This window comes from Echiichthys vipera (genome assembly GCF_963691815.1).
Source record: "Echiichthys vipera genome assembly, chromosome: 7".
Lineage (NCBI taxonomy): Eukaryota > Metazoa > Chordata > Actinopteri > Perciformes > Trachinidae > Echiichthys > Echiichthys vipera.
The window spans coordinates 8,265,687-8,286,166 of NC_139832.1; the positions used below are offsets into that span (position 1 = coordinate 8,265,687).

The 20,480-nt window shown below is 43.1% G+C and overlaps 2 protein-coding genes across 4 annotated transcripts; one reads left to right on the top strand and one right to left on the bottom strand.

Moving 5' to 3' along the window:
- The first annotated feature begins 1,483 nt into the window (after positions 1-1,483).
- Positions 1,484-15,049, top strand: rassf8a (Ras association domain family member 8a). 2 transcript variants are annotated; one of them, XM_083916545.1, is made up of 6 exons: positions 1,484-1,812; positions 7,407-7,608; positions 9,473-10,272; positions 10,495-10,692; positions 11,166-11,310; positions 13,035-15,049. In XM_083916545.1, the coding sequence occupies exons 2-6, from the start codon at positions 7,506-7,508 to the stop codon at positions 13,154-13,156; spliced, it is 1,368 nt and encodes a 455-aa protein (XP_083772671.1). In that variant the 5' UTR covers positions 1,484-1,812; positions 7,407-7,505; the 3' UTR covers positions 13,157-15,049. The 2 variants fall into 2 exon arrangements, with proteins under 2 accessions (XP_083772671.1, XP_083772672.1); XM_083916546.1 differs by having other exon boundaries at positions 9,473-10,266.
- Positions 15,050-16,445: 1,396 nt separating this feature from the next.
- On the bottom strand, positions 16,446-20,385 carry bhlhe41 (basic helix-loop-helix family, member e41). Of its 2 annotated transcripts, none has more exons than XM_083916653.1 (5): positions 20,186-20,385; positions 20,019-20,085; positions 19,750-19,857; positions 19,520-19,631; positions 16,446-19,206 (listed from the first exon to the last, which is right to left on the bottom strand). In XM_083916653.1, exons 1-5 carry the CDS (start codon positions 20,245-20,247, stop codon positions 18,263-18,265), a joined length of 1,293 nt encoding a protein of 430 aa, XP_083772779.1. In that variant the 5' UTR covers positions 20,248-20,385; the 3' UTR covers positions 16,446-18,262. The 2 variants fall into 2 exon arrangements, with proteins under 2 accessions (XP_083772779.1, XP_083772778.1); XM_083916652.1 differs by having other exon boundaries at positions 19,750-19,860.
- Between the last annotated feature and the right edge of the window lie 95 nt (positions 20,386-20,480).

Below are 20,480 nucleotides of genomic sequence, written 5' to 3' on the forward strand. Positions count from 1 at the left end.
TTCAGATGTATGTGATGCAATTGTATTTGTAAAGTTTTATTTTTAAAAAAATGTTGTGAAAACTGGTAGTTATGTTGAATGCAGTTTATCTGAAACAATCTTTGGTGGCTCCTACAGGACTTTGAACATTTCTTTATCATTTAAAATGTTTCTGAGAAGAGAAAGCTCTCAAGTAAACTACACATTTCTATTTAAATCTTTTAATTTCGTGAGGAACTCGGAGTAGAGCCGCTGCTCCTTTGTGTTGAAAGGAGCCAGTTGAGGTGGTTCGGGCATCTAGTAAGGATGCCCCCTGGGCGCCTCCCTAGGGAGGTGTTCCAGGCACGTCCTGCTGGGAGGAGGCCTCGGGGAAGACCCAGGACCAGGTGGACAGATTATATCTCCACACTGGCCTGGGAACGCCTCGGGATCCCCCAGTTAGAGCTGGTTAATGTGGCCCGGGAAAGGGTAGTTTGGGGTCCCCTGCTAAAGCTGCTGCCCCCGCGACCCGACCCCGGATAAGCGGATGAAGATGAGCTGAGATGAGATGAGATATATTAGACTTTTGGTGATAGGTTTGACCCTGCTTTGATCACACATAGCCACGGCTGAAAGTGTATTTTCTATTTTAGATGGGGCCATGTCAGTAGACAGTCCTATGGAAAAAATTCTGTCTCCCACTGCTGTTTCTATTTATTTTCTTTATTTATTGAACAAATTTTGTTTATGAACTCATGTGGGGAAGAGTTTCTATATGAAACAAGATAAGCCAGAATACATTCATATACACAGCACAGTCATTTGTGCATCTAGAGTACGCATACATACACATATGCATGGTATACAATTAAAATAGTAATAAAGAAAACACTGGACGCTCGGGGGGTTGACAATAAAAGAAATGTAAACTTAAGAAATTGAGCAGAAAGATAGAACTACTTTAAAACTTAGAGTTCAAGTTATGGAGATATTGCTTATTTTTAAATAACTTTGAGAAAGAAGAAGAAGTCCTTTATTTGTCCCGCAATGGGGAAATTCAATTACACACACACAAGTAATTGAGATATGCTGGAGCGAGGGTGCTGCCAGTGGCTGGTGCCCCGAGCAGTTGGGGGTTCCTTGCTCAACAGCACCTCGGCAGTGCCCAGAAGTTGAACTGGCCCCTCTCCAGCCACCAGTCCACGCTCCATCCATGGTCCACACAGGGACTCGAACCTGCGACCCTACGGTTCCCAGCCAAGTCACCTATGGACTGAGCAACTGCCGCCCCAGTGTAAATAAGACATAAAAATGGTTTACTATTCTTATATTTGTATTAATGTTTATGATATTTACCCATAATGATCAGTAGGTTTTACCTCATCCGACACCTAGCTGTCCTGGAAGTGTAAAAGTTGGCTGTGCAGCCTCCCTCCCTCAGAGTGTGATGCAGCTTTAAACAGTCCACAATGCCTTGCGGTGTCCCAGTTCTGCGATGTATTTACCAGCCAGGAGGAATGAAACGGCCAGAGGAGCGTTTTCCGCAGCTCACTGGTGAGACCGCAGAAGACTAGCGCACAGAGGACAGACACAAACTTTGGGACAAAGGACCTTAAACGTCAATTATGTGTTTTTGAAGGCGCGTGTTGCCTTCTTCTCAGTTGTTGTTGCTTTTTTTTTGTGTCCGGGACCAAACGATACTTTGGCGCAGTTCGTTGGAAGTGATTTACTGGGCTACGGTGAAGAAGGACACATTTTTTTTGCGGAATTGACGCCTTTACCTGTGTTTTCCCCCTAAACTTCAGTTAGGAGAGGCAAACAAACACTGAGTTCGAGCCCATTTGCGCCATAAAGGTAAGGCCATTTAACGGACCTACTGCAGGCAGAATATGCTGCAGCTGAGCCCGCTACAGTTGTGAGGCTGAGATAACGGAAACATTTCTGTAGTAGAATAGTTGGGCTACTCTCTGAGCCCACTACAGCCCGTTATCGCCATTTCTCCAGCCAGTCCCACTCGACACCAACGATACGAGGCAGAAGTGCAGTGTAATGCTCAAATACACTAATATGTGTTGTCTTTCAGGATTACAAATGCCAAGATATCAAGCTCATGCTGCTTTGAATTATGTATTTATCTGGAATAAGGTCAGTTAAGCCTATTTTGAAGTGCTCTCAGATGATTCAGACATTGTTATCTTGCAATATTATCTTTGAAGGCCTGGATGTTTTGTAGAACTTGAATGTCACTTAAAATGTTGCGTTTTCCCTTTGACAGTAATGTCTCTCATCAGGTAAATATAACAAGCTCTCAAGGTTTCTAGTATCTTAACACAGCAGTGATCCTAATAGATGTCTATAAATGTATAAAATCACTTATTCCATCTATAGTCCCAGTGTTCTGCAATACTTGCAAACCTACGGCGGTGATGCAGAACCAACCTGTGGACTGTTGCACTCAGCCAAGGTGTTATGCTTTGAGATCTTAGAGGACTGCTTTAGTTTAGAAACAGAATAATGTCATGCAGGGGTCCTTGTTGCATTTGATAATGTCACAGCGCCGCGGAGACCAGGCTACAACCACGAAGACCAGGTTGCAAAGAACTACCTACAGACTGGAAACATAAGTTTGGCCACTGCCGCCGTAAAACTATTTTCAGTTCTAGAAATGCTTATACGCAGAAGTGTGATTCAGCACCAGAGGATGTTTCACAAACCACAGTAACATGCAAACCTTGGCTAGAGGCCTCTTGCTGCTCCGCTGGAGCCTCTGCCCTGGTGCAGGAGTCTGCTGCCTGCCCTGCTGGCTCTTCAAAAGCTTACTAGTGAGCAGTGAATATGGCAAGGGAACAAAGGCGGCATTATTTCTGGCTGAACGTGCCGTCCAGATGTTCAGGATCCTGCCAGCACTGACCTCCCAATTGAGGGAGGCCTCTCCAGCGCTTAATAGTTTAATATCAGCCAGGCAGAGAGAAGGAGGGGGGGGCTTTGCTCCAGGGCAGGGGCCACTGGCGAGCTCTCAGGAGCTGAGGGTGTTACTTGTAGCGTGAGTGGATGTGGATTTAATTCCAAACCCCCAGATCTTCGGATTGGAGCCAGAGTGAACATTTGGACTCAAGTTCTGATGAAGTGTTGGGCAATTCCTCCTTACTTGTGTGTAATTTGGGGTTACTTTGGTGCTTTGGGCAGTTGGGCTACAACACACTTTTTAGGAGCTTTACACGAAACAGTGCTGAATAAAATACATTTCTCTTTGCTAATAAATGTTGCAGCTACCTTTGGGCCTCTGATTAAGTCGTGGCACAATGTCACCTCTAATTGCTCATTAATTAACAGTCATCTATGCGCGGCGGGCATTAGGTCTCGTCATCGTGTAGAGGTTAATGCAACTGAGACAAAATTAACAGCAGCAGAGGCTTTTAGAAATTTCAGAGAAGAATAGAAAAAAACAACATCTTTTTTTGTTCTCAGATTCGTCCACTTAAGGATTTCAGCAATTCAAAATGTGGCAAACAAAGGTTCGCTGATCTCTTAACGATTATCCAGTTCAAACACACTTTATATTGGATGCAGTTTTTTGGAAGTGTCATTGCATTGCTGAGGCCTGTTGCGTAGCCATCAAGATCACAGAGCAGACGGACCCATAGCTTTCTTGTCTCTTAGTCATGGCCCGTTGCATTCTCACAGCCTAGGAATGCATACCCTGGATGTTATCAGTTTCCACGCTACAGGATCAAGGCCCATCTCTGGCAGCATTCTTTGCCCTGCTCTGTAATGTTTACATTTGCAGAGGGTATTGTATACACTCCAGGCTGGCATACTGATGATGAGGGGCTTCTTTATCTGTATTCCACTGAAAGACCTCTAACTTTTAACAGGGATGTTATGTTACTCTGATGCCACCCCAATGTGTTTTAGTCCCAGGGATTACACCAGGCTGTGGTTGTTAATGACAATCTAGAGGAATTGAAAGCGGATGGGCTATCTTTCCAGTTATTTCCAACCAATTCACCACCAGTGCCTCCACAATAAACCAGCGTCTGTCTTTGGCCACTCAACGAGATCTATTTCACAACAGATCTGTTACCAATTACACCAAATTATAAATGGCTAGTAATTACACGTTGCTCTACAGGGAGTGCAATTTGAATTAAAGTTTGGTTAGCAACAGGCCCGGAGGTTGACTCGAACATACTGCTGTTGCTAAATCTGCAAGTATCCCATTGTCTTTAATTAACAGCAGCATGGGGGAGTTTGCATGTCAGAAACTTTCTCTTATAAATTAGTTGCTAGTTCTAATTAGCCACTTGGATATAAATTCCTTTAATCTTACAATGTCTTAGTGAACAATAGCGAGCTAATCTGGACAGGAACCAGGGTGTAAATAGTGTTGATTCGTGGAGGTAGTACTTGTTGAACTTCAGCGTTTTGTTGTGAGATCATTTTTCTCAATAGGCTCAGTTGCTTGGTGCCCTGTAGGCTTTATTCTGCTCAGCCTTGGTTTGGTTTTAATGTAATGAATGCTCATTTTGTTTTCCTCAAATACCCCTTTGTTCTGCAAACTGCACTGCATGATACTCAGGCCACTTTGTGATGCTTGACAGACTGTAAATCCCCAAAAGAAGCAGTGCCATATTATTCTCCTACAGCAGAAACTCCTCTTTCTTCATGGTGCATGCTACAGCAGTGTGGTGTGGTCGTGATGGAACACCCACAGGAGCATATGGTAGGTTGTTTACACCAGAAGCCCACTGAAGCCCCTTTCTGCTGCCAGCTCTGTGTGCTCCTGTAGGCCTGGAGAATTGTCATCAGCAGCCGGGCGAGCAGGCTGCTCAGTGCTGCTCACACTCCTCGCTGCTCCAAAACGAATGCATCTTGAGTCAACGCTACTGAAGCAATGCGAGACTGAAACCAACATGCTCTTAATTCCTGAGGAGTTTGATGTTTTGCTGCAGTTGATCATCTCTCATCTGAGCTTAAATAGAATTTACAGACATTAAAGCCGTCCTCTGTCTCATGACGCCTCTCTGGCATAAGATGAGCCGCACAAATCAGGGAGTGGGCATCTCCCCAGGCTGTGGCTTTGACAGGCCAGTGGAATGGAGCTTGCAGAGCTCAGGATGGCACTCTGCCCCACACCGCTGGGCCTGTAGTTGGGCTTTCTGGGTTAATTAAAATAAATGTTACACTACCAGTCTGGACCAGAGCAAGTGACATTTATAAATGCCCCACTGAGTCTTGTTGAGCGTGTGCAAGGAAGAGGCATTGAATCAGGCAGTTTGCTTTGTCTTTACTGCACATGAAATATTCTGTTTTGTTTAAACAGTTGCCTCTTTTGTGAGTTGAAAAACAAGCATTTAATCGTTTTTTCACTATTGTTAATGTCAATGTAAGCACAGTATTGCGTGCAGTAGTCCTTTAATAAATGAATCTGACTCAGTGTAATTATGCTGTAGGTAGTTTTTTTATTTTTTAGACACGTTCCCCTTCCCCCTCCAGTTTATCCAAACCATCTCCTTGGCTGATCCCCTATGCCTATATAAAAGGGTTAAACAAAATCGTGACAATGTTTTGGTCAGTGCAGAAAAATCTCGCAGTTGGCTTGTGTGTGACTATCCCAATCCTCTCCATCCCTCAGCCCTTAATGCCATTTAAGGGCAGTCTGAATGAAGGACAAAGCACTTTCAAACCAGCTGTGAATACGCCAAGAATAGAGTGATCAAGAGTCCAGGCCACAGACAAAGGTGACACTCACGTGAATGCAAATGCACAGGCAGAACCTATTGGATTAACCGAGAGAGAGAGAGAGAGAGCGCATTTTTGTAACACACACTTGAATCTGAACCCATAAATGTCTTGTACTATAACTACCTGAGGTTTTGTTTTGTTTGTAGAGCTAAAACGATTGGTCAGTTGGGCAATCAATTCAATTCAATTCAAAAAACTTTATTTGTCCCTGGGGGGCAATTCAGGGCACACAGAGCAGTAAATAACGACAGTGCAACTATACAAAAACATTTTAACCTATCAACAAGAATAAAGTGTAAGAGAAGAATAAGTGTCAGGATGTTAGTGTGTTAGCACAGGTTAGAATCCAGCAACTGAAAATATTCCAACAGTTTTAATACTCAATTAATCCTAATAATCAGCCCAGCAAAAATGCCACATATTTTCTGTTTTCACTCAACTGGGGAGTTGCTGCTCTCCTCTGTTTTATGTAACGCTTTTGGGTTTTGGTTATTTAGGCAAAACAAGCAATTTAGCCATGTCCCCTCGAGCTTTAGGAACTTGTGATGGTATTTTTGACCTTTTTATAAACAACTAAGCAACCGAAAAAGAATAATGGATTGTGGAAATAATAATTGTTGCAGCTCCGTCTCATTGTTTAACTCTACAAATGTGGCCTTGCATCACTTCCTACTGTCTTTATCATATTAAGAAAAGCATTTGGTGGTGTGTGGGACAGGCTGGTGTGAATGACTTTGTGAATGAGTATAGGGACTACGTTGGCTGGGGGAGGTGTAATTGGTGGGGGGTTGGCGAACAAAAGGACCCTTTGACTCAGTAGTGTAGGTGCGGTGAAGGTTAGATCCACGGAGTGATACAGACCTGGGGAGATGCCATCCATTCTCTCTCTGTGCACTGTCCTTGAAGAATGTTCTGAAGGATCCGTCCTTCTCGATGGGTATTTCATATACTATATTATGTTAGTGGTTAGTAAACACTCTGATAATGTGATGGCTGATTGCACCAGTCTAATGATTATATTAAAACAAACAGTTTGAAGACAATTTATCTCTGGTATTTTGTTAGATTTGTATCATAGTATTGATTGTTCTATGGACAGTAGATCCGTAGATAAAGGACAAAACCGTATAACATGTGTTACAGAACAGTGAAAATAAAAAAAACAAAACCTGTCTCTGATCTGTCCCATGTGTTATGATTCATCTGGCTCTCCCTTTTCTTTTTAAATGACATTTTCTCGCCTTCTCTCTTTCACTCTCTGTTCCTGTCCTCTCTGTGTCATTGAGTCAATCTTCCTGCTCTGTCTTAACTGTTTCCATGTAATTCTCTATACAAAAGCAGGAACTGGGCTTGGGAATGTCTCCTGGCAGAGTCTTCCTGCACCCCCAACAGACATGTACCTATTCATAGAGAAGAACAAAACAACAGCGATATGGCCAGCTGGTGTTGGCATGCCTGACTGTATAAGTCCATTCTCAACTGGACTATTCTTTTACCATAAGCTACTGCTAAAATATCCTGACTCTATCTTTGATTCTGTGCTATTTGACTACCTTTGTTAGAAGGTATTACTACTGGTGAAACTGCTTTATTTCTATGCATCCGTGAAGACGTTGTCCTTTAAGGCGACTGAACCTTAGAACTGTGGCCTTGAGCACATCCTGACTAACCACTTCCTGTTTTCCTCTGTTTTTCCTCCCTAGTGAAATAGCCAGAGGGCCTTCAGCTGCCTTGCACCACTGGAGCCTTCAATAATGTCGGCGCGAACACACCACAACCAGCCCCATCGCTTCTGACCCGACATGGAGCTCAAGGTCTGGGTGGATGGAGTCCAGAGGGTCGTTTGTGGGGTCACTGAGGCAACTACCTGCCAAGAAGTGGTGATTGCGCTGGCACAGGCCATAGGTATTTCTTTTCTTTCTACTATAAAGCCACGCACACGCAGTTACGCAGAGTTACAAACAGACCTTTGAGAACTTTCTGCTCAGTTATTATGAATTAGGTTATGTCCATTAAACTCATACCCAGGTGATTCAATACAGTTATTTAGTTAGGCCTTCTACGTAGATTGACTGCTGCCAACAAAATCCACCTAATAGATATTGTGTCAAATTCCGTGATCACATGAATTAATTTCCCTTTTTTGTGAACTGTTGTGTTTTAAAAATACAAAAAACATTGGTAGCTTTTTATCAACAAGAAGGTACAAATTTTTGTTGGCAAAAAGTTATGTGTACATGTGGACCCAAGGATTGTATAGTTCTGGTTTTCTCATTAAGTTATACCACTGATATTATGTACCATCCTGGAGTGTTGGTTTCACAGGGAACATTACATTACAACTGAGCCTTGCTGAATTCCTGTCTACTCACTGTTTTGTTGGACTGTTTCTCCACATCACACTGATGGAGCGCTGGTGAAATCAGGGAATGCATTTGATTAGAAAGGGGTGCAGACAATCCAGGGTGTTGGCATACATAGAACCAGCGCTCTAGTGTGCTAACCCTCTGTGTGTTGCCCAACCAGCATGGACAAAATCTGCTTCATGTTAGTTATAGGTTGATCTACGTGTAAAGCTGCTGCTAATTTAAAAGTGTCTCTCCTAAATAATGTTTTTTTATTCATTTGTCACTGTATGCTGGTAAACTATTAGTTCTCTTCTCACTTCTCACAATTTGAAAGTTCAAAACAGCTGAAGCCTGTTAACTGAAAATAAGTCCTTATGAAGTAAACAATTATTTTATAATTCTCCTGCCTACGTGTTAACCTCCTGCTGGGATATAGTGGGTTATAGTCGAGAGGCTTTATTGCGGCTTTCTTGGATCTAGAGCCCCCCTTTCCCATATGGCTCCTCCAGGAACGGGGGCACTTGAGCAGACTGTATTGACATCACTTCCCACAAAGCGCAGGGTTGGAGGAGGGAAAGTCTGACTCATCCCTCTGTTCCTGCCAAACTGAGAAAGCAGCACTTCTAAGCCCCCTCTCCTGCCTTTTTTTCTATTAAAGACATATACACCATGTTAAGTGACCAGACGTCAATATTGATTTAGTACTTTGGCGTTTTACAAATGTTTCTGTCTATGCACTACTCAAAGGTTTCCTTGAAACGGCATTAAGCTATTTATTTCTTAGAGATACTGAATCAAGCATAATGTGAAAGAGTTGCTTGTTGTGCCGAATGACACTTAAAGCTCTCATCTCACTTCTACAAACACTGTTTTTCAGGAGCCACACTAGCTGGTTGACATTTCAATGTTTCAATTGTTGGTGGTCAGAAACACGGCTCCAACAGGATGATAATGTTCTCTCTGTGTCTGCTAAATGTGTTGATAAGATGACGGTATATCATGGCTGCGCTTCTATGAGTTTGTTTGAGGATCTCTAACCCCATTAGTGGTCTTTTGTCTGTAACGCTGGAAAATTATAATACATCTTTACATATTTAGAATGTAGATTTCCATTTTGCACACCCAATCTGCACACTAGAAGCATGCACATTCAAAGTTTATAGTTGTGTAATATATATATATATATAATTGATTGTGTTTGGGATTATTGATATTCAAGTGATTCCTTGCACTATTCTTGTTCGGTGTGGTTTCATGTGTACTGCTGCTGTGACATTTCCATACAGGGATAAAGTAAATATCTACCTAAAACTGCTAAAGTAGCTTTAAACAAAAGTTAAATTCCATGCAATTTGGCGTAACAAGTTACCAGCAAAAGGATCGTATACAAGTCATGTTTTTTTTTTTTTATTTGTTGTCAGGTCGCACTGGGAGATACACTCTGGTAGAGAAATGGCGGGACACCGAGCGCCACCTAGCCCCTCATGAGAGCCCTGTGGCTTCTCTGAACACCTGGGGCCAGTATGCTGGTGACGTCCAGCTGATCCTGCATCGCACAGGCCCCTCCCTGACTGAAAGACCCCCCTCAGAAGGACCCCCTATCAGGGGTCCTGAACGAGGGCTACATCGGCAGAGCCTCCCTCCCCTTGCAAAGCTTCGTCATCCCAACGATCGCTCCCTCCGCCGCCGTGAACCGCGACGCAAATCTCTGACGTTTACCGGAGCACCTAGAGGCCTTAGGGAGATACTGAACGGAGGCCGAATCGGCGAGGCTGAGGCTAAACGAAGACTCCTCCTGGGAAACGGGGGGAATCACCACCATGCTGGACCAGCTATCGGAACTGCATCGCCTGGCCTGTGGGCCTGTCGCATGGAAGATCTGGTCAGACTGGTCGGTCTACAGAGAGAGACTCTCAATGTGCTGGAGAAAAAGCTGGAGGCCTATGAGGCTGAGCTCCAGGCCTGGGCTGAAGGGCGAGGGGGGCGAGGTGGAGGGTGCATTGGGGACCCAAGTGGAGGAGGAGGACTGATACAGGAGATCATGAGGCTGGAGAAGCATCTGAGGAAGAACGACGTGGAGATGGAGGAGGAGGAGTTTTGGGCCACTGAGCTGCAGATTGAGCTAGAGAGTGAGAGACAGCTGGAGGAGAGATTGCAGGAGCTAAGAGGACGCCTGCAGGGCTGTGAAGTGGAGATTGAAGAAAAGCTGGCAATGGTACAGGTGTGCTGTGTGTGGGAGACATGGGGTTATTGAATAAAAAGTCCTGTATTTTACTAGCAACTTTTCGGGAAAGATACAATTAACCAGCTAAGAATCAAATATGAATTCTCTTGAAAGTCAGTTATTTTTCCATCATAGTTGTTCATGTGTTTCCAGATGTTAGGTTTGCTAGGGATGCTTGTATATCGTAGTAGTAAATTCCTTATCTCACTGCCCCATCAGGGTGTAGAGGCAGGCCTGGAAGAGGAGCGGCTACAGAGGGAGCGGCAGGAGACCCAGTGGGTCAGTGAGGCAGAGGCTCGGACTCAGGTGCTCAGGGTCAAAGCAGAGCTGAAAGCCCAGGAGAGACAGGCTGTCCAGCTGGAGAGCAGTTGCAGAGCTGTGGATAGGTCACTTGGACAAAGCAGCAAGAAACTGCAGGTGAGACTTCTTAAGTTGTTTTTTTTTGTTTTTGTTTTTTTTAACAAAGTAGTGCTGCAGGGTGATGTAGTGATAAGGAAGACCATCCATCAGTAAGAATGCATTCATGCCTCGGTCCATCAGACTCATCCCTCACTGTGATGCTGTGTCCCTGCCAGTTTAAAGGGGAACTCTTTTCACTTCTACGTCCTGTTTGCAGGTCTTGGGGAGAACGATTGCATATGGGGTTTTTTTTGTTGGTTTTTTAAAAGTCATATAAAGCCTTCCATGGCTACAGAAAGAGCTGTGTGGAATATACGAATGTGACTCAGGTGACTCACTTTGGAGATGTAAAGTAATGTTGCTAGTGTTTGGACAGGAAAATATCAAAACACACGCTCATATAATCTGTACCTGTAGATGTCCGTTTTAAGCAGTTGGTAATGCTCTAATGATTCTTCTAAAATCACTCTCTTCCTCCTGTTTCTTTGAAGGACATGCAGCACGACTTGGAACTGCTGACCAAGGAGCTGAGGCAGGTGAACCTGCAGCAGTTCATCAAGCAGACCGGCACCAAGGTGACGGTGCTGCCAGCTGAACCCACTGAGGATCTAATTACTCACAACAGTCATGTTATAGGTAATATCATTTTCTTATAAACATTAAAAAGTGGATTTTTGCTCTCAAGGATTATCCTTTGGAGTTAAAGATTGAACTCATTATTTTATAGTCAGTGACACAGGGGTCAGTTAAGTCTCACTGATCTGAACTGACCCAGGACAGGAATTATAACTTAATTGTATATCTGAGGATAAACGCTGCCTTTTGGTTGCCATTCACACATTCACTGGCCTGTGCATTAGTGAAGCCATTCTGTTCCATCAAGGCATTTATTATTTTTCTACCTCATGTCTTGACTGCCTGCTGAGAGAAAATGACTCAGCTTAGTGTTCAAGTGCGTGCGTGCGTGCGTGCGTGCGTGCGTGCGTGCGTGCGTGCGTGCGTGCGTGCGTGCGTGCGTGCGTGCGTGCGTGTGCATGTGAGAGAGAAAATGGGGAGGTGAGGGTAGTGGAAAGAACACTGTTAGTTTTTACCCACTCCAGTGGCAATTATAGTCTCCATGCCAACAGCTGCCTGGATACGGGCAGACCTGGCGTCATTCATTCACCTTACTTTCTCTGTCTATCCCTCACTCCTTCTATCGCACCTTCACTCCGTCACATGCTTAGCAGTTTCTGTGATGGGCTCATTGGACCAAAGCTCTGTCACCCTACAGGAGACTAGCAGAGATCAGACATGTAAACTAAGAGCACCTAATGGGAGAGCTGTCACAATGCAATAGAGGCGATCAACACCAACTTTTGACCAGCTGGTTATTAACAACTTAACAGTAACATAGTACCAACAACCTAGTTAGTGACTTATAGTAATTAATATTGAGTAAGACTAGAGCTGTGCATTATGTGCTGTAGCCAGGGACATAACCACCAGCTTGTAAAATGACTCTTGGAAGCAAAGAACTATATATCCAACTTGCAGAAACTAAAATGTACAAACTTAGAAAATAAACCTGCAAGCACATAAATGAATGTATAAACATTAGGTTAAACCTCCCACATCCCCTATAAATAATTCAGTTTTCCATATTCCCATAGCCAAAACTCATGTTAATGAAAACTATTTTTTGTGTGGAAATGCTGCATATTGGATTTTTATGCTGCACTTGAATTTGAGGAAACAATGAAAATGAAATCCAGTCTACTCCTAAATTAACTTTATGAAATATGAAACATGGAGGATTGTATGAAGAAGCAAGTGTTACCAGTCCAGTAACGGTTAACACCTATTTGATTCATTAACACAATCTTAACTTAAATATCTCACCTCGGCAAAGAGCCCAGATATTTTTCTCATTGCCTGACATGTAGTTCATCATTGCATCGTTTAGAACAGCGTGTGTCTTTATTAAACTTACCAGAGATGGATTTCAATTATGAAATGTAATGAATTGAGTGTTCGTGTCCTTCTCGTAACCTTCCAGTTCATGTGTGTAAATCAGGAGCGCCTTTGTGCCCTGCCATAAAATCCACTGCATGATTCCCTGCATGGCTCCGTACTGCCCCCCAGTGGCACCATAGCAGGCATCATATAGCATCCGCAGGGCTTTGTGCTATTATTTTAATGAAGTCATTTAATCGTATTCATTATGAATTTCAATTAATAAACGACATTTGGAAGTAAGTTAACGGCGATACAAAAACTGTGTGATAATCTGACTGTATATTCTTAGCACTATTTGAAATACAGTCTTAATTACATTATGTGTCTTATTTTCTCTCTTTTATGTGTTTTTTCACTCTCAGATTTAGTTCCCCTGACTGGCTCCCTAAAGCGTCCCGTGTCGTCGCACGCAATGTCGAGTCCCCTCCGGGTCCTCCACAGCCCTCTCACTTCTGGCCTGAACCCAGAAGGCATCTATGTGTGAGGGAACATGCCTCCCTTCCAGAGCCCAATTCACCCCAGAACACATTTGTAAGTGGATATCTTTTTGCAGGATACCTCAGTAGCACACTACTATGCACTGTACACATATAGCTAAAGAACAATGTTGACCTAGAAATTGGAAGTCATGGAGCACTTGGGTGGGACTGAAAGATGGTCAGAAGGCATGATGAAAAAACAGACGGCACCAGCGCCATATGTCATGGTGCACAGTCTATTTAGACAGCCTGTTGTGGACTTCCTTTACAAACATATCCACTTAATGTACTTTTACTCTCACTTTAGCATCTGCTGAAGTATTTGTATTGTTTTCTCACTAGCATCATGACTCAAAACTATTGCCTTTCGAACACTATTCTTGAGAATCTTGGTATGTGAATCTATGAAGTATATCTCTAAAATCCTATGTAATTTCTGCAGTGAAAACATTTTATCCAGCATAATGTCTGGTTCTTATATACGTTATGAAGGATCCTCTTGTATCTATAGTAAACCTGTCTAGAATCTATCATTTTGCATATCAGAATGTATCCCTGTAGCTCTGTTCCTGTTAAAACATATCAGAATGTATTCTCCTGTAGCTCTGTTCATGTCAAACCTATGCACAAATGGTTAATAGTTTTGTAACTGAAGAATGTTACCGTCTGTATGTACCAAAATGATGGCTTAATGTAAATATGTTTTCTTACTTTTCAGCTATATTTAGTGAATTATTATATTTTATTACAAAGCGGTGCATTCACGATTACAATAATGCAGTGCCCTCATCCCCACAGTGATATCTGCATAATGAAACAGTGTTAAGTACCCTCTTATTCTTGTTGTTAAGATGTCTACACAATATATTTTTTGCCAAATGTATTATGCTTGTGTTTCCTGTAAGGATTGGTGGCCAAAGATTTGCAGGTCTTGTTGCATGATTGTGTCACTGATATAGCCATTTCTGGATGTGCAGAGCAACCACAGTACAGTAAATCAATCAGTTGAATCTAAAAATGGTGGCATGTAATAATACAATGGATAGCTACAGCTACAGTGTGTATGAGAGCGAACGAGTCAGTGATTAAAGAGATGTGTGCGTGTGTGCGGAGTCAGAATAGCCACGGTATGAAGCCCCTTCTTAGGTTGTAGTTCAGCTGCTAATCACATCAAAGTGCCTTATATCGATTCCACAGGTGGAGTAATCAAATAATGTATAGTGAAGCTTTAGTAGAGACATTGAAGCAATGGTCATAGTCAGATGTGTTGGAGAGAAAAGGCAATAGCACAGCATCAAAGAGGAAACGATAATTGTGTTTTTTTCTGTCAGTATTTTGTAGAAATGTCAATGGAAAGAATATTTTTCATTGTACTTTCCACTCTGCTACTGTATTATTGTCACCGTAATACTATGTGCTGTAAAAAGCATTCACATTGAATCTGATATACATACTGTACACTGTAGTCACCAGTTTAGTTTAGTACCGTCACCCAGGAATGAATGGGTGATGTAATACGAAGAGAGTTCCACCCCGCAACATTCAGTATCTACGAAAACACAAAATACATCATTGTCTACTTTACAGTTAAAGGTGATACCTGTTTTTAAAAATCTTATGTTTAGGATAATCTATGATAGTCTATACATTGAGGTGGAATTTCCCTTTAAGAAACCACTTGTGTGCATTTTCCACCCTGGGATGACACATAGCTGTGCTCACTGTTTACAACCGTATATGTTCTGGAGAACTGTAAGATGTCGACTGTACGTAACCTGTTTTTATTTTCCCCCTGCCTTAATATACTGCAAAGTGTTGACTGATGTATGGCTGTAACCGGCTGCTGATATGACATGAGATTGCATGATTCAATAAACCATCGGACAAAGTTAAATGTGTCACATCTGGTGCTCATGGTATCTGTTTGCCTGTGGATCGGAATGAGAAGGAATCTAGTATCGCCAGCAGATGGAGACATCAACTCAATAATGGTAGAAACAAGGACACAACATGGCTGGAAGGGAATTAAGGAAGAAGCACTTTTTTTCCCACCGAAGAATGAAATTATAAGAAATGTCAGATTATATGCATGCAATTAACGGACACTATAACTTGGCTCCGTGAAAGGTTTCTAAGAGGGTGGTGTCTGGTAAAAATAAAGGTAAAGATGATTTTTTTCTTAAACTTTCAAAGTTATTCTCACTGGTCAAGTCAAGAAAAAGTCAAGTTTAAAAGGAAATGGGGAGCCTGGTTGAATCTCAATGTGAATTTATTGGAAAATAGTGAATGAAATGGTTCTTTTGAACAGCTGGTTGGTTTGAACGAAGGGAACTGAGTCGTACTTGGGAGACGTTGGGCTGCAGGATGCACAGGCAGCAAGCTGTGACACTGAAAACACACCGAAGACGCTTTTATTGACACTTTTATCCAACATGTGTGACATACATCCACGCATGATCAATGCTTGATCCATTTTTGCAGTAAAATAAGTTAAAAAAGTATTTAAAAAGAACAATGAGCCGTTCTATTGAACAGCTCTGGAACTGAGCCATGAGATCCGGCTCCCATCAAAGAGCTGTAATTTGCATACTGGAAGAGGAGCAGCAACTTAAGGCAGCATGCGTATTCTTTCCAAACCCTGAAAGGCGTATACATTTGCAGTAGAATAACTTCATTGTTGCCAGGATCACTGGAAAGCATAAATTCACACATTGGAGTTTCAATACTGTTAAAATGATGCATAAGGATTAAGATAATATTGCAGTAAGCCAATAAATGTCAACAACAAAGGCTAGATTTGATCCTACTTAAAGATTTTTGACAAGTTGGAAGGAGGCCCCCTTGTTTTTCATCAGCCTGTACAGACCGACTGTAATCTCACTTCATCATCCTTTTATCACATGACATTTGTTTAAAGCCTTGGCTTACTGTACATTCCTCCGCTGTGACCTGTCAGCTGATTAGAGACTTAGTAACAATACATTTCATCTACTGGAATTCCACTTTTGTTTATTCATAATACTGTACTCTGGACTGTTTGTCTTGTGCACACATGACTTGGCGTCTTACAGTTTGTACTGGTTCCCATGACCTAAACCTACATATGTTTTGGTTGGAACGGTTCCGCGCTCACTTAACTTGTCCTGCATTTGCTAACGTGAGACCGTGAGCGCGAGCAGAATTCGTACTGAACAAGAAGAAGCCTGCAGAGTTTAGTTATGATATTTATTTTACAACTCATCAGCAATAATTTAGAACAGCATATGTGTAAAGCATTAACGAAAAGTTGCTCAGTTTAATCTTTAAAAAAAATCCATAGACTTCTACAACATTGACATAGACATGTATACTTTATGGTATATTCACAAAAGAACTATTTACAGACACACATGCCACTTCATATAACAGTTGATAACAGAGTTGAGGCGAAACCAGCTGGAGTAAACTACAAAAGCATCGTCTCGTATGCAAAATGCAATGAAAATCATCTGTTTATAGTCATATGTGAAACATAAAAAAGCTGAACGACACTACACTCGCAGTAATTAATCTCTTAGAAAACGGGCCAAGATAAAGTTGCTAAAACTGTTATGATCATAAGCTTCTTTCCCACCTTTGTCAAATATTTGAAAAGAGAGGTTTTACATGATAGCACACTGTATACCATAGAACAGGGGATAGTCTGCTGTGTCATGGGGTGTGGGGTTTTCAAATCTGATAATGATTTGATTCACTTTTGCTCGGCAAAAGCCAAATATAGCAGTATTTTGTCAAATCTGGAAAATGACTTAATCGCCAATTTACTGCATGAAATCACCACAAAGCATGCTGTATCTCTGCTCTCTCTCTCTTTTCAAATGATTTTTTTTTTCTCAAGACAACTTAACACAATAAAAAAAGTTCTACGAACTACAGTGAGTGACTTTCAAAATGATGAGGTGACTGTTCAGGGGGGGTAAAAGCAGAGAAAAGTGCACTTTACGTCTCAAAGAGTAAAGATCGTCCTACATACAAACTTTTACAGCTGGGAAAATACAGGTACATTCAATATCAAAGATCTATAAGGTGCTATCCTACAATGTTTTCCTGGAGGTACAGGAGGTCGCTGCATCTCTGGGGACGTACAATATGCTGGTCAAGCAGCCCCTTGTGAAAGAAGAGTTTCTCCTTTTTATTATTCTGAATGGTTTCAGTGATTGTTTTCTTTTCTTTGCTCACAAGAACGAACAAGTAAAGGAACCCAGAGTAAACTCAGATCTGTAAAATGAGTTGAGGGCAATCGGGCATTATACCTCTCCCACAATGTCATCATTTATTATGCATAAAGTAGCTGTTCTCTGTATGACGCGTTAATGATTGATTGAGTGTGTGTGTGTGTGTGTGTGTGTGTGTGTGTGTGTGTGTGTGTGTGTGTGTGTGTGTGTGTGTGTGTGTGTGTGTGTGTGTGTGTGTGTGTGTGTGTGTGTGTGTGTGTGTGTGTGTGTGTGTGTGTGTGTGTGTGTGTGTGTGTGTGTGTGTGTGTGTGTGTGTGTGTGTGTGTGTTGGGAGGGGGGATACCATTCATCTCTTGCCAGGAGGGACAGTGATGTGCCTCACTGTCAGCCTACCCGATGCAAAGTTGGGGGTGAGGTACTGTGGGCGTGACACTTCTTTTACAGGCCATGTACATGTTAATGAAGCAGACCGTCTTCCAGGTAATAATATTTACAGTCAGAGTTAGCCAAGCTATTAATAACCTTGGCAGAGGTCAGTTGCAACTTCATACATCCAAAGAGACTCGCTGATTGGGCTATTGCGCACTGTAGTATACTCAAAGTTTTGGCACCAATGCTGCCACTTCAAAATATTTTATCAAAGAGGATACAAAACTTACTCCAGCAAAACACAGCTGTGTATTAATGTCAATCATTGTCGATAATCATTTAGATTGATTAGTCTAGTATAAGTGCAAAAGGCACACACCGTCACAACTGTCCCGTTTCGCCAAAGATATTGTACATGAGAAACTCTTCTGTGAAACCTCGTTTTAAAATGATCCTAATTAAAAAAAACAAAATGAAATACACAAACTCCTCAGCAGAAAGCACGGCAAGGTAAGATAAACAGAGAAATTAGCTCGTTTGACAACCAGAAAACTGATCACGTGGGCCGTTCTTGCTTTCTTGGGACGCATCTGCTACGTCATCCTCCCCGTCTTCGCTCGCGGGACTTTCCTCGCGCTCCTCAGGTGAACCCAACTCAGCCTCGCGTGACTCGTCGCTGTCTGGACTGTGGGAGTCCTTGGACTGAGGAGAGGCTCCAAAGTGCACAGACAAGCCGGGGAGAGCGGCAGCAGCAGCCGCGGCCGCCGCTGCAGACGCGTGTGCGGGGTATAACCAGGGGAAAGGGGACGCAAGAGCGGCCGCCGCCGGGTACATGTACTTTTCAATGTTGCTTTTGTCGAAAAAAGGCATATAAGACGCCGCGGCTGAGGGGTTGATGAAGTAGAAAGGCATGCAAATAGGCGTCTGCTGTCCCACGCTGTTTATTCCCATCAGAGAGTTCATAAACGCCAGATCGGGTCTGGAGGGATCTGCGCCCCCTGACCCGTTCCCAGACCAGTTCATCTTTGGTTTTTTGGCCGCGCGATCATCTCCAAACTCTTGCTTGATCTTCACTGCTTTGGGTCCCTGCGCCTTATTGCGCTCACATTCTTTATCTTTGCCGTCGCTCTTTTCAGCTTCGCCTCCGTATCCACTGTCCGTGTCTGTGTCATTCTCATTTAGCTCCCCGACTTGGGTCCTCTGGATGACCGGAACACAGTTAGCTTGGCTGTCGGCTTTCTGCCCATCCTGTGCGTCCCCGGCGGGTAGCTGGTGTTGAAGCGGCTGCGCGCCGGGCTGGAACTGCGCCAACACCTTGTGAAGGTGGTTGATGAGCTGCGCGCACCTCTGCTCTCGTGTCGTCCAGTTCTCAAACTGACTCAGGTACTGCAGGACCTCTTTGGCACAGGCCTGGAACCCGGAGTGGAATGCATCCAGATCTGCATGAATGGCCGGTTTCATCGATCGGTCTCCTGCAAAAACACGCAGATGAAAGATTAACAGATCATTATTCTGTAAAGTGCAGCGCATCCGAAGCCAAACAAGATAACACGGACGCGTGTCAAAGCACGTGTTTTTAAATCTGTTGTTCTCAAAATGCGCAGTATCCTCCTGTATCTCTGTTCGACCCATGTGCAGTCTCCCGCTACTATAAAAACAGACTTTCTAGGGACTAATAAAGTTTCACGAAATCCTTTAAATAATGCGTCCTAGTCCCACTGAAATGAGCAAGGAGCGCAGTTTCATGCAAAACATTTCCATTAACTTCGGGTTTGTTTCTCTTACCATTCTGCAAAGCGACAATCTTCTGGTGCTGCTGCTCGGTGACAGCAGTCAGCGCGTTCAAATGCTTCAGCGTTAACTCCAGGACCACTGCTTTCTCCAAATGCCCGAGCGTCTGTGGAGGGAAAAAAACAAAGGGTCGGTTCGGCTGTTTACGAGATCTCGCGTCGTATAAAAACCGGTTCGCCGAGTGAGTGTGAATAAAAAAACATTTTACAGTGTCACGAACTCACCGACAGTTTCAGATGTTCGGGTAACAAATCCTTAAGCTGGCCGATACATTCGTTTATTCTGTCTCTCCTCTTCTTCTCTATCAACCGGTGTGGTAACTTGTATGCGTCCTGCTGGCGACCAAAAAACAAACACAAGCGTTTCATTAAAACAACACACCTATTATTATAAAGAAGTTACTGTATCATAGCTTTATGCACACACAAAGGTCGGCTCCTGAAAATAACAAACTACATATTTACATCGCCTTAGTATAAGAAAGCGGACGCACCTTGCCACCATCCTCTCGTTTAATTCCTCTTTTGGATTTGCACATGTAGAGAGAGGGGTAATCCACCCTAAAGTGATGAGAGAAGTGTCCGGTTATTCACCAGCTTGCGATAACAACAGTTTATTAGACTGAGAGTTTGACAGAGTTTGCCAAAAAGCGACACTCACCCTAGGAAATCTGCGTGCTCCATGAACTGCCTGTCCTGTAAATGCGGTATTCTCTCATCCATCACTTTCTCTGCTGCTGCTGATCCGCTCCGGAGCTTCTTTCGTGGGAGTGTTTGTTATTCCAAGACCCGCACACGGACGGGCTGAGGGAGATGATGCACGGTGCGTGTCCTCTAGTGGAGCTGCACTTCAGACTGATGTCTATAGTTCCCTGAGCTGCCACTTTGCAAAGCCGTCGGTGCTGTGGTTAGAGAGCGCACGCGCGCCTTCGTCGGGGAACAGCTTCCGACTCACG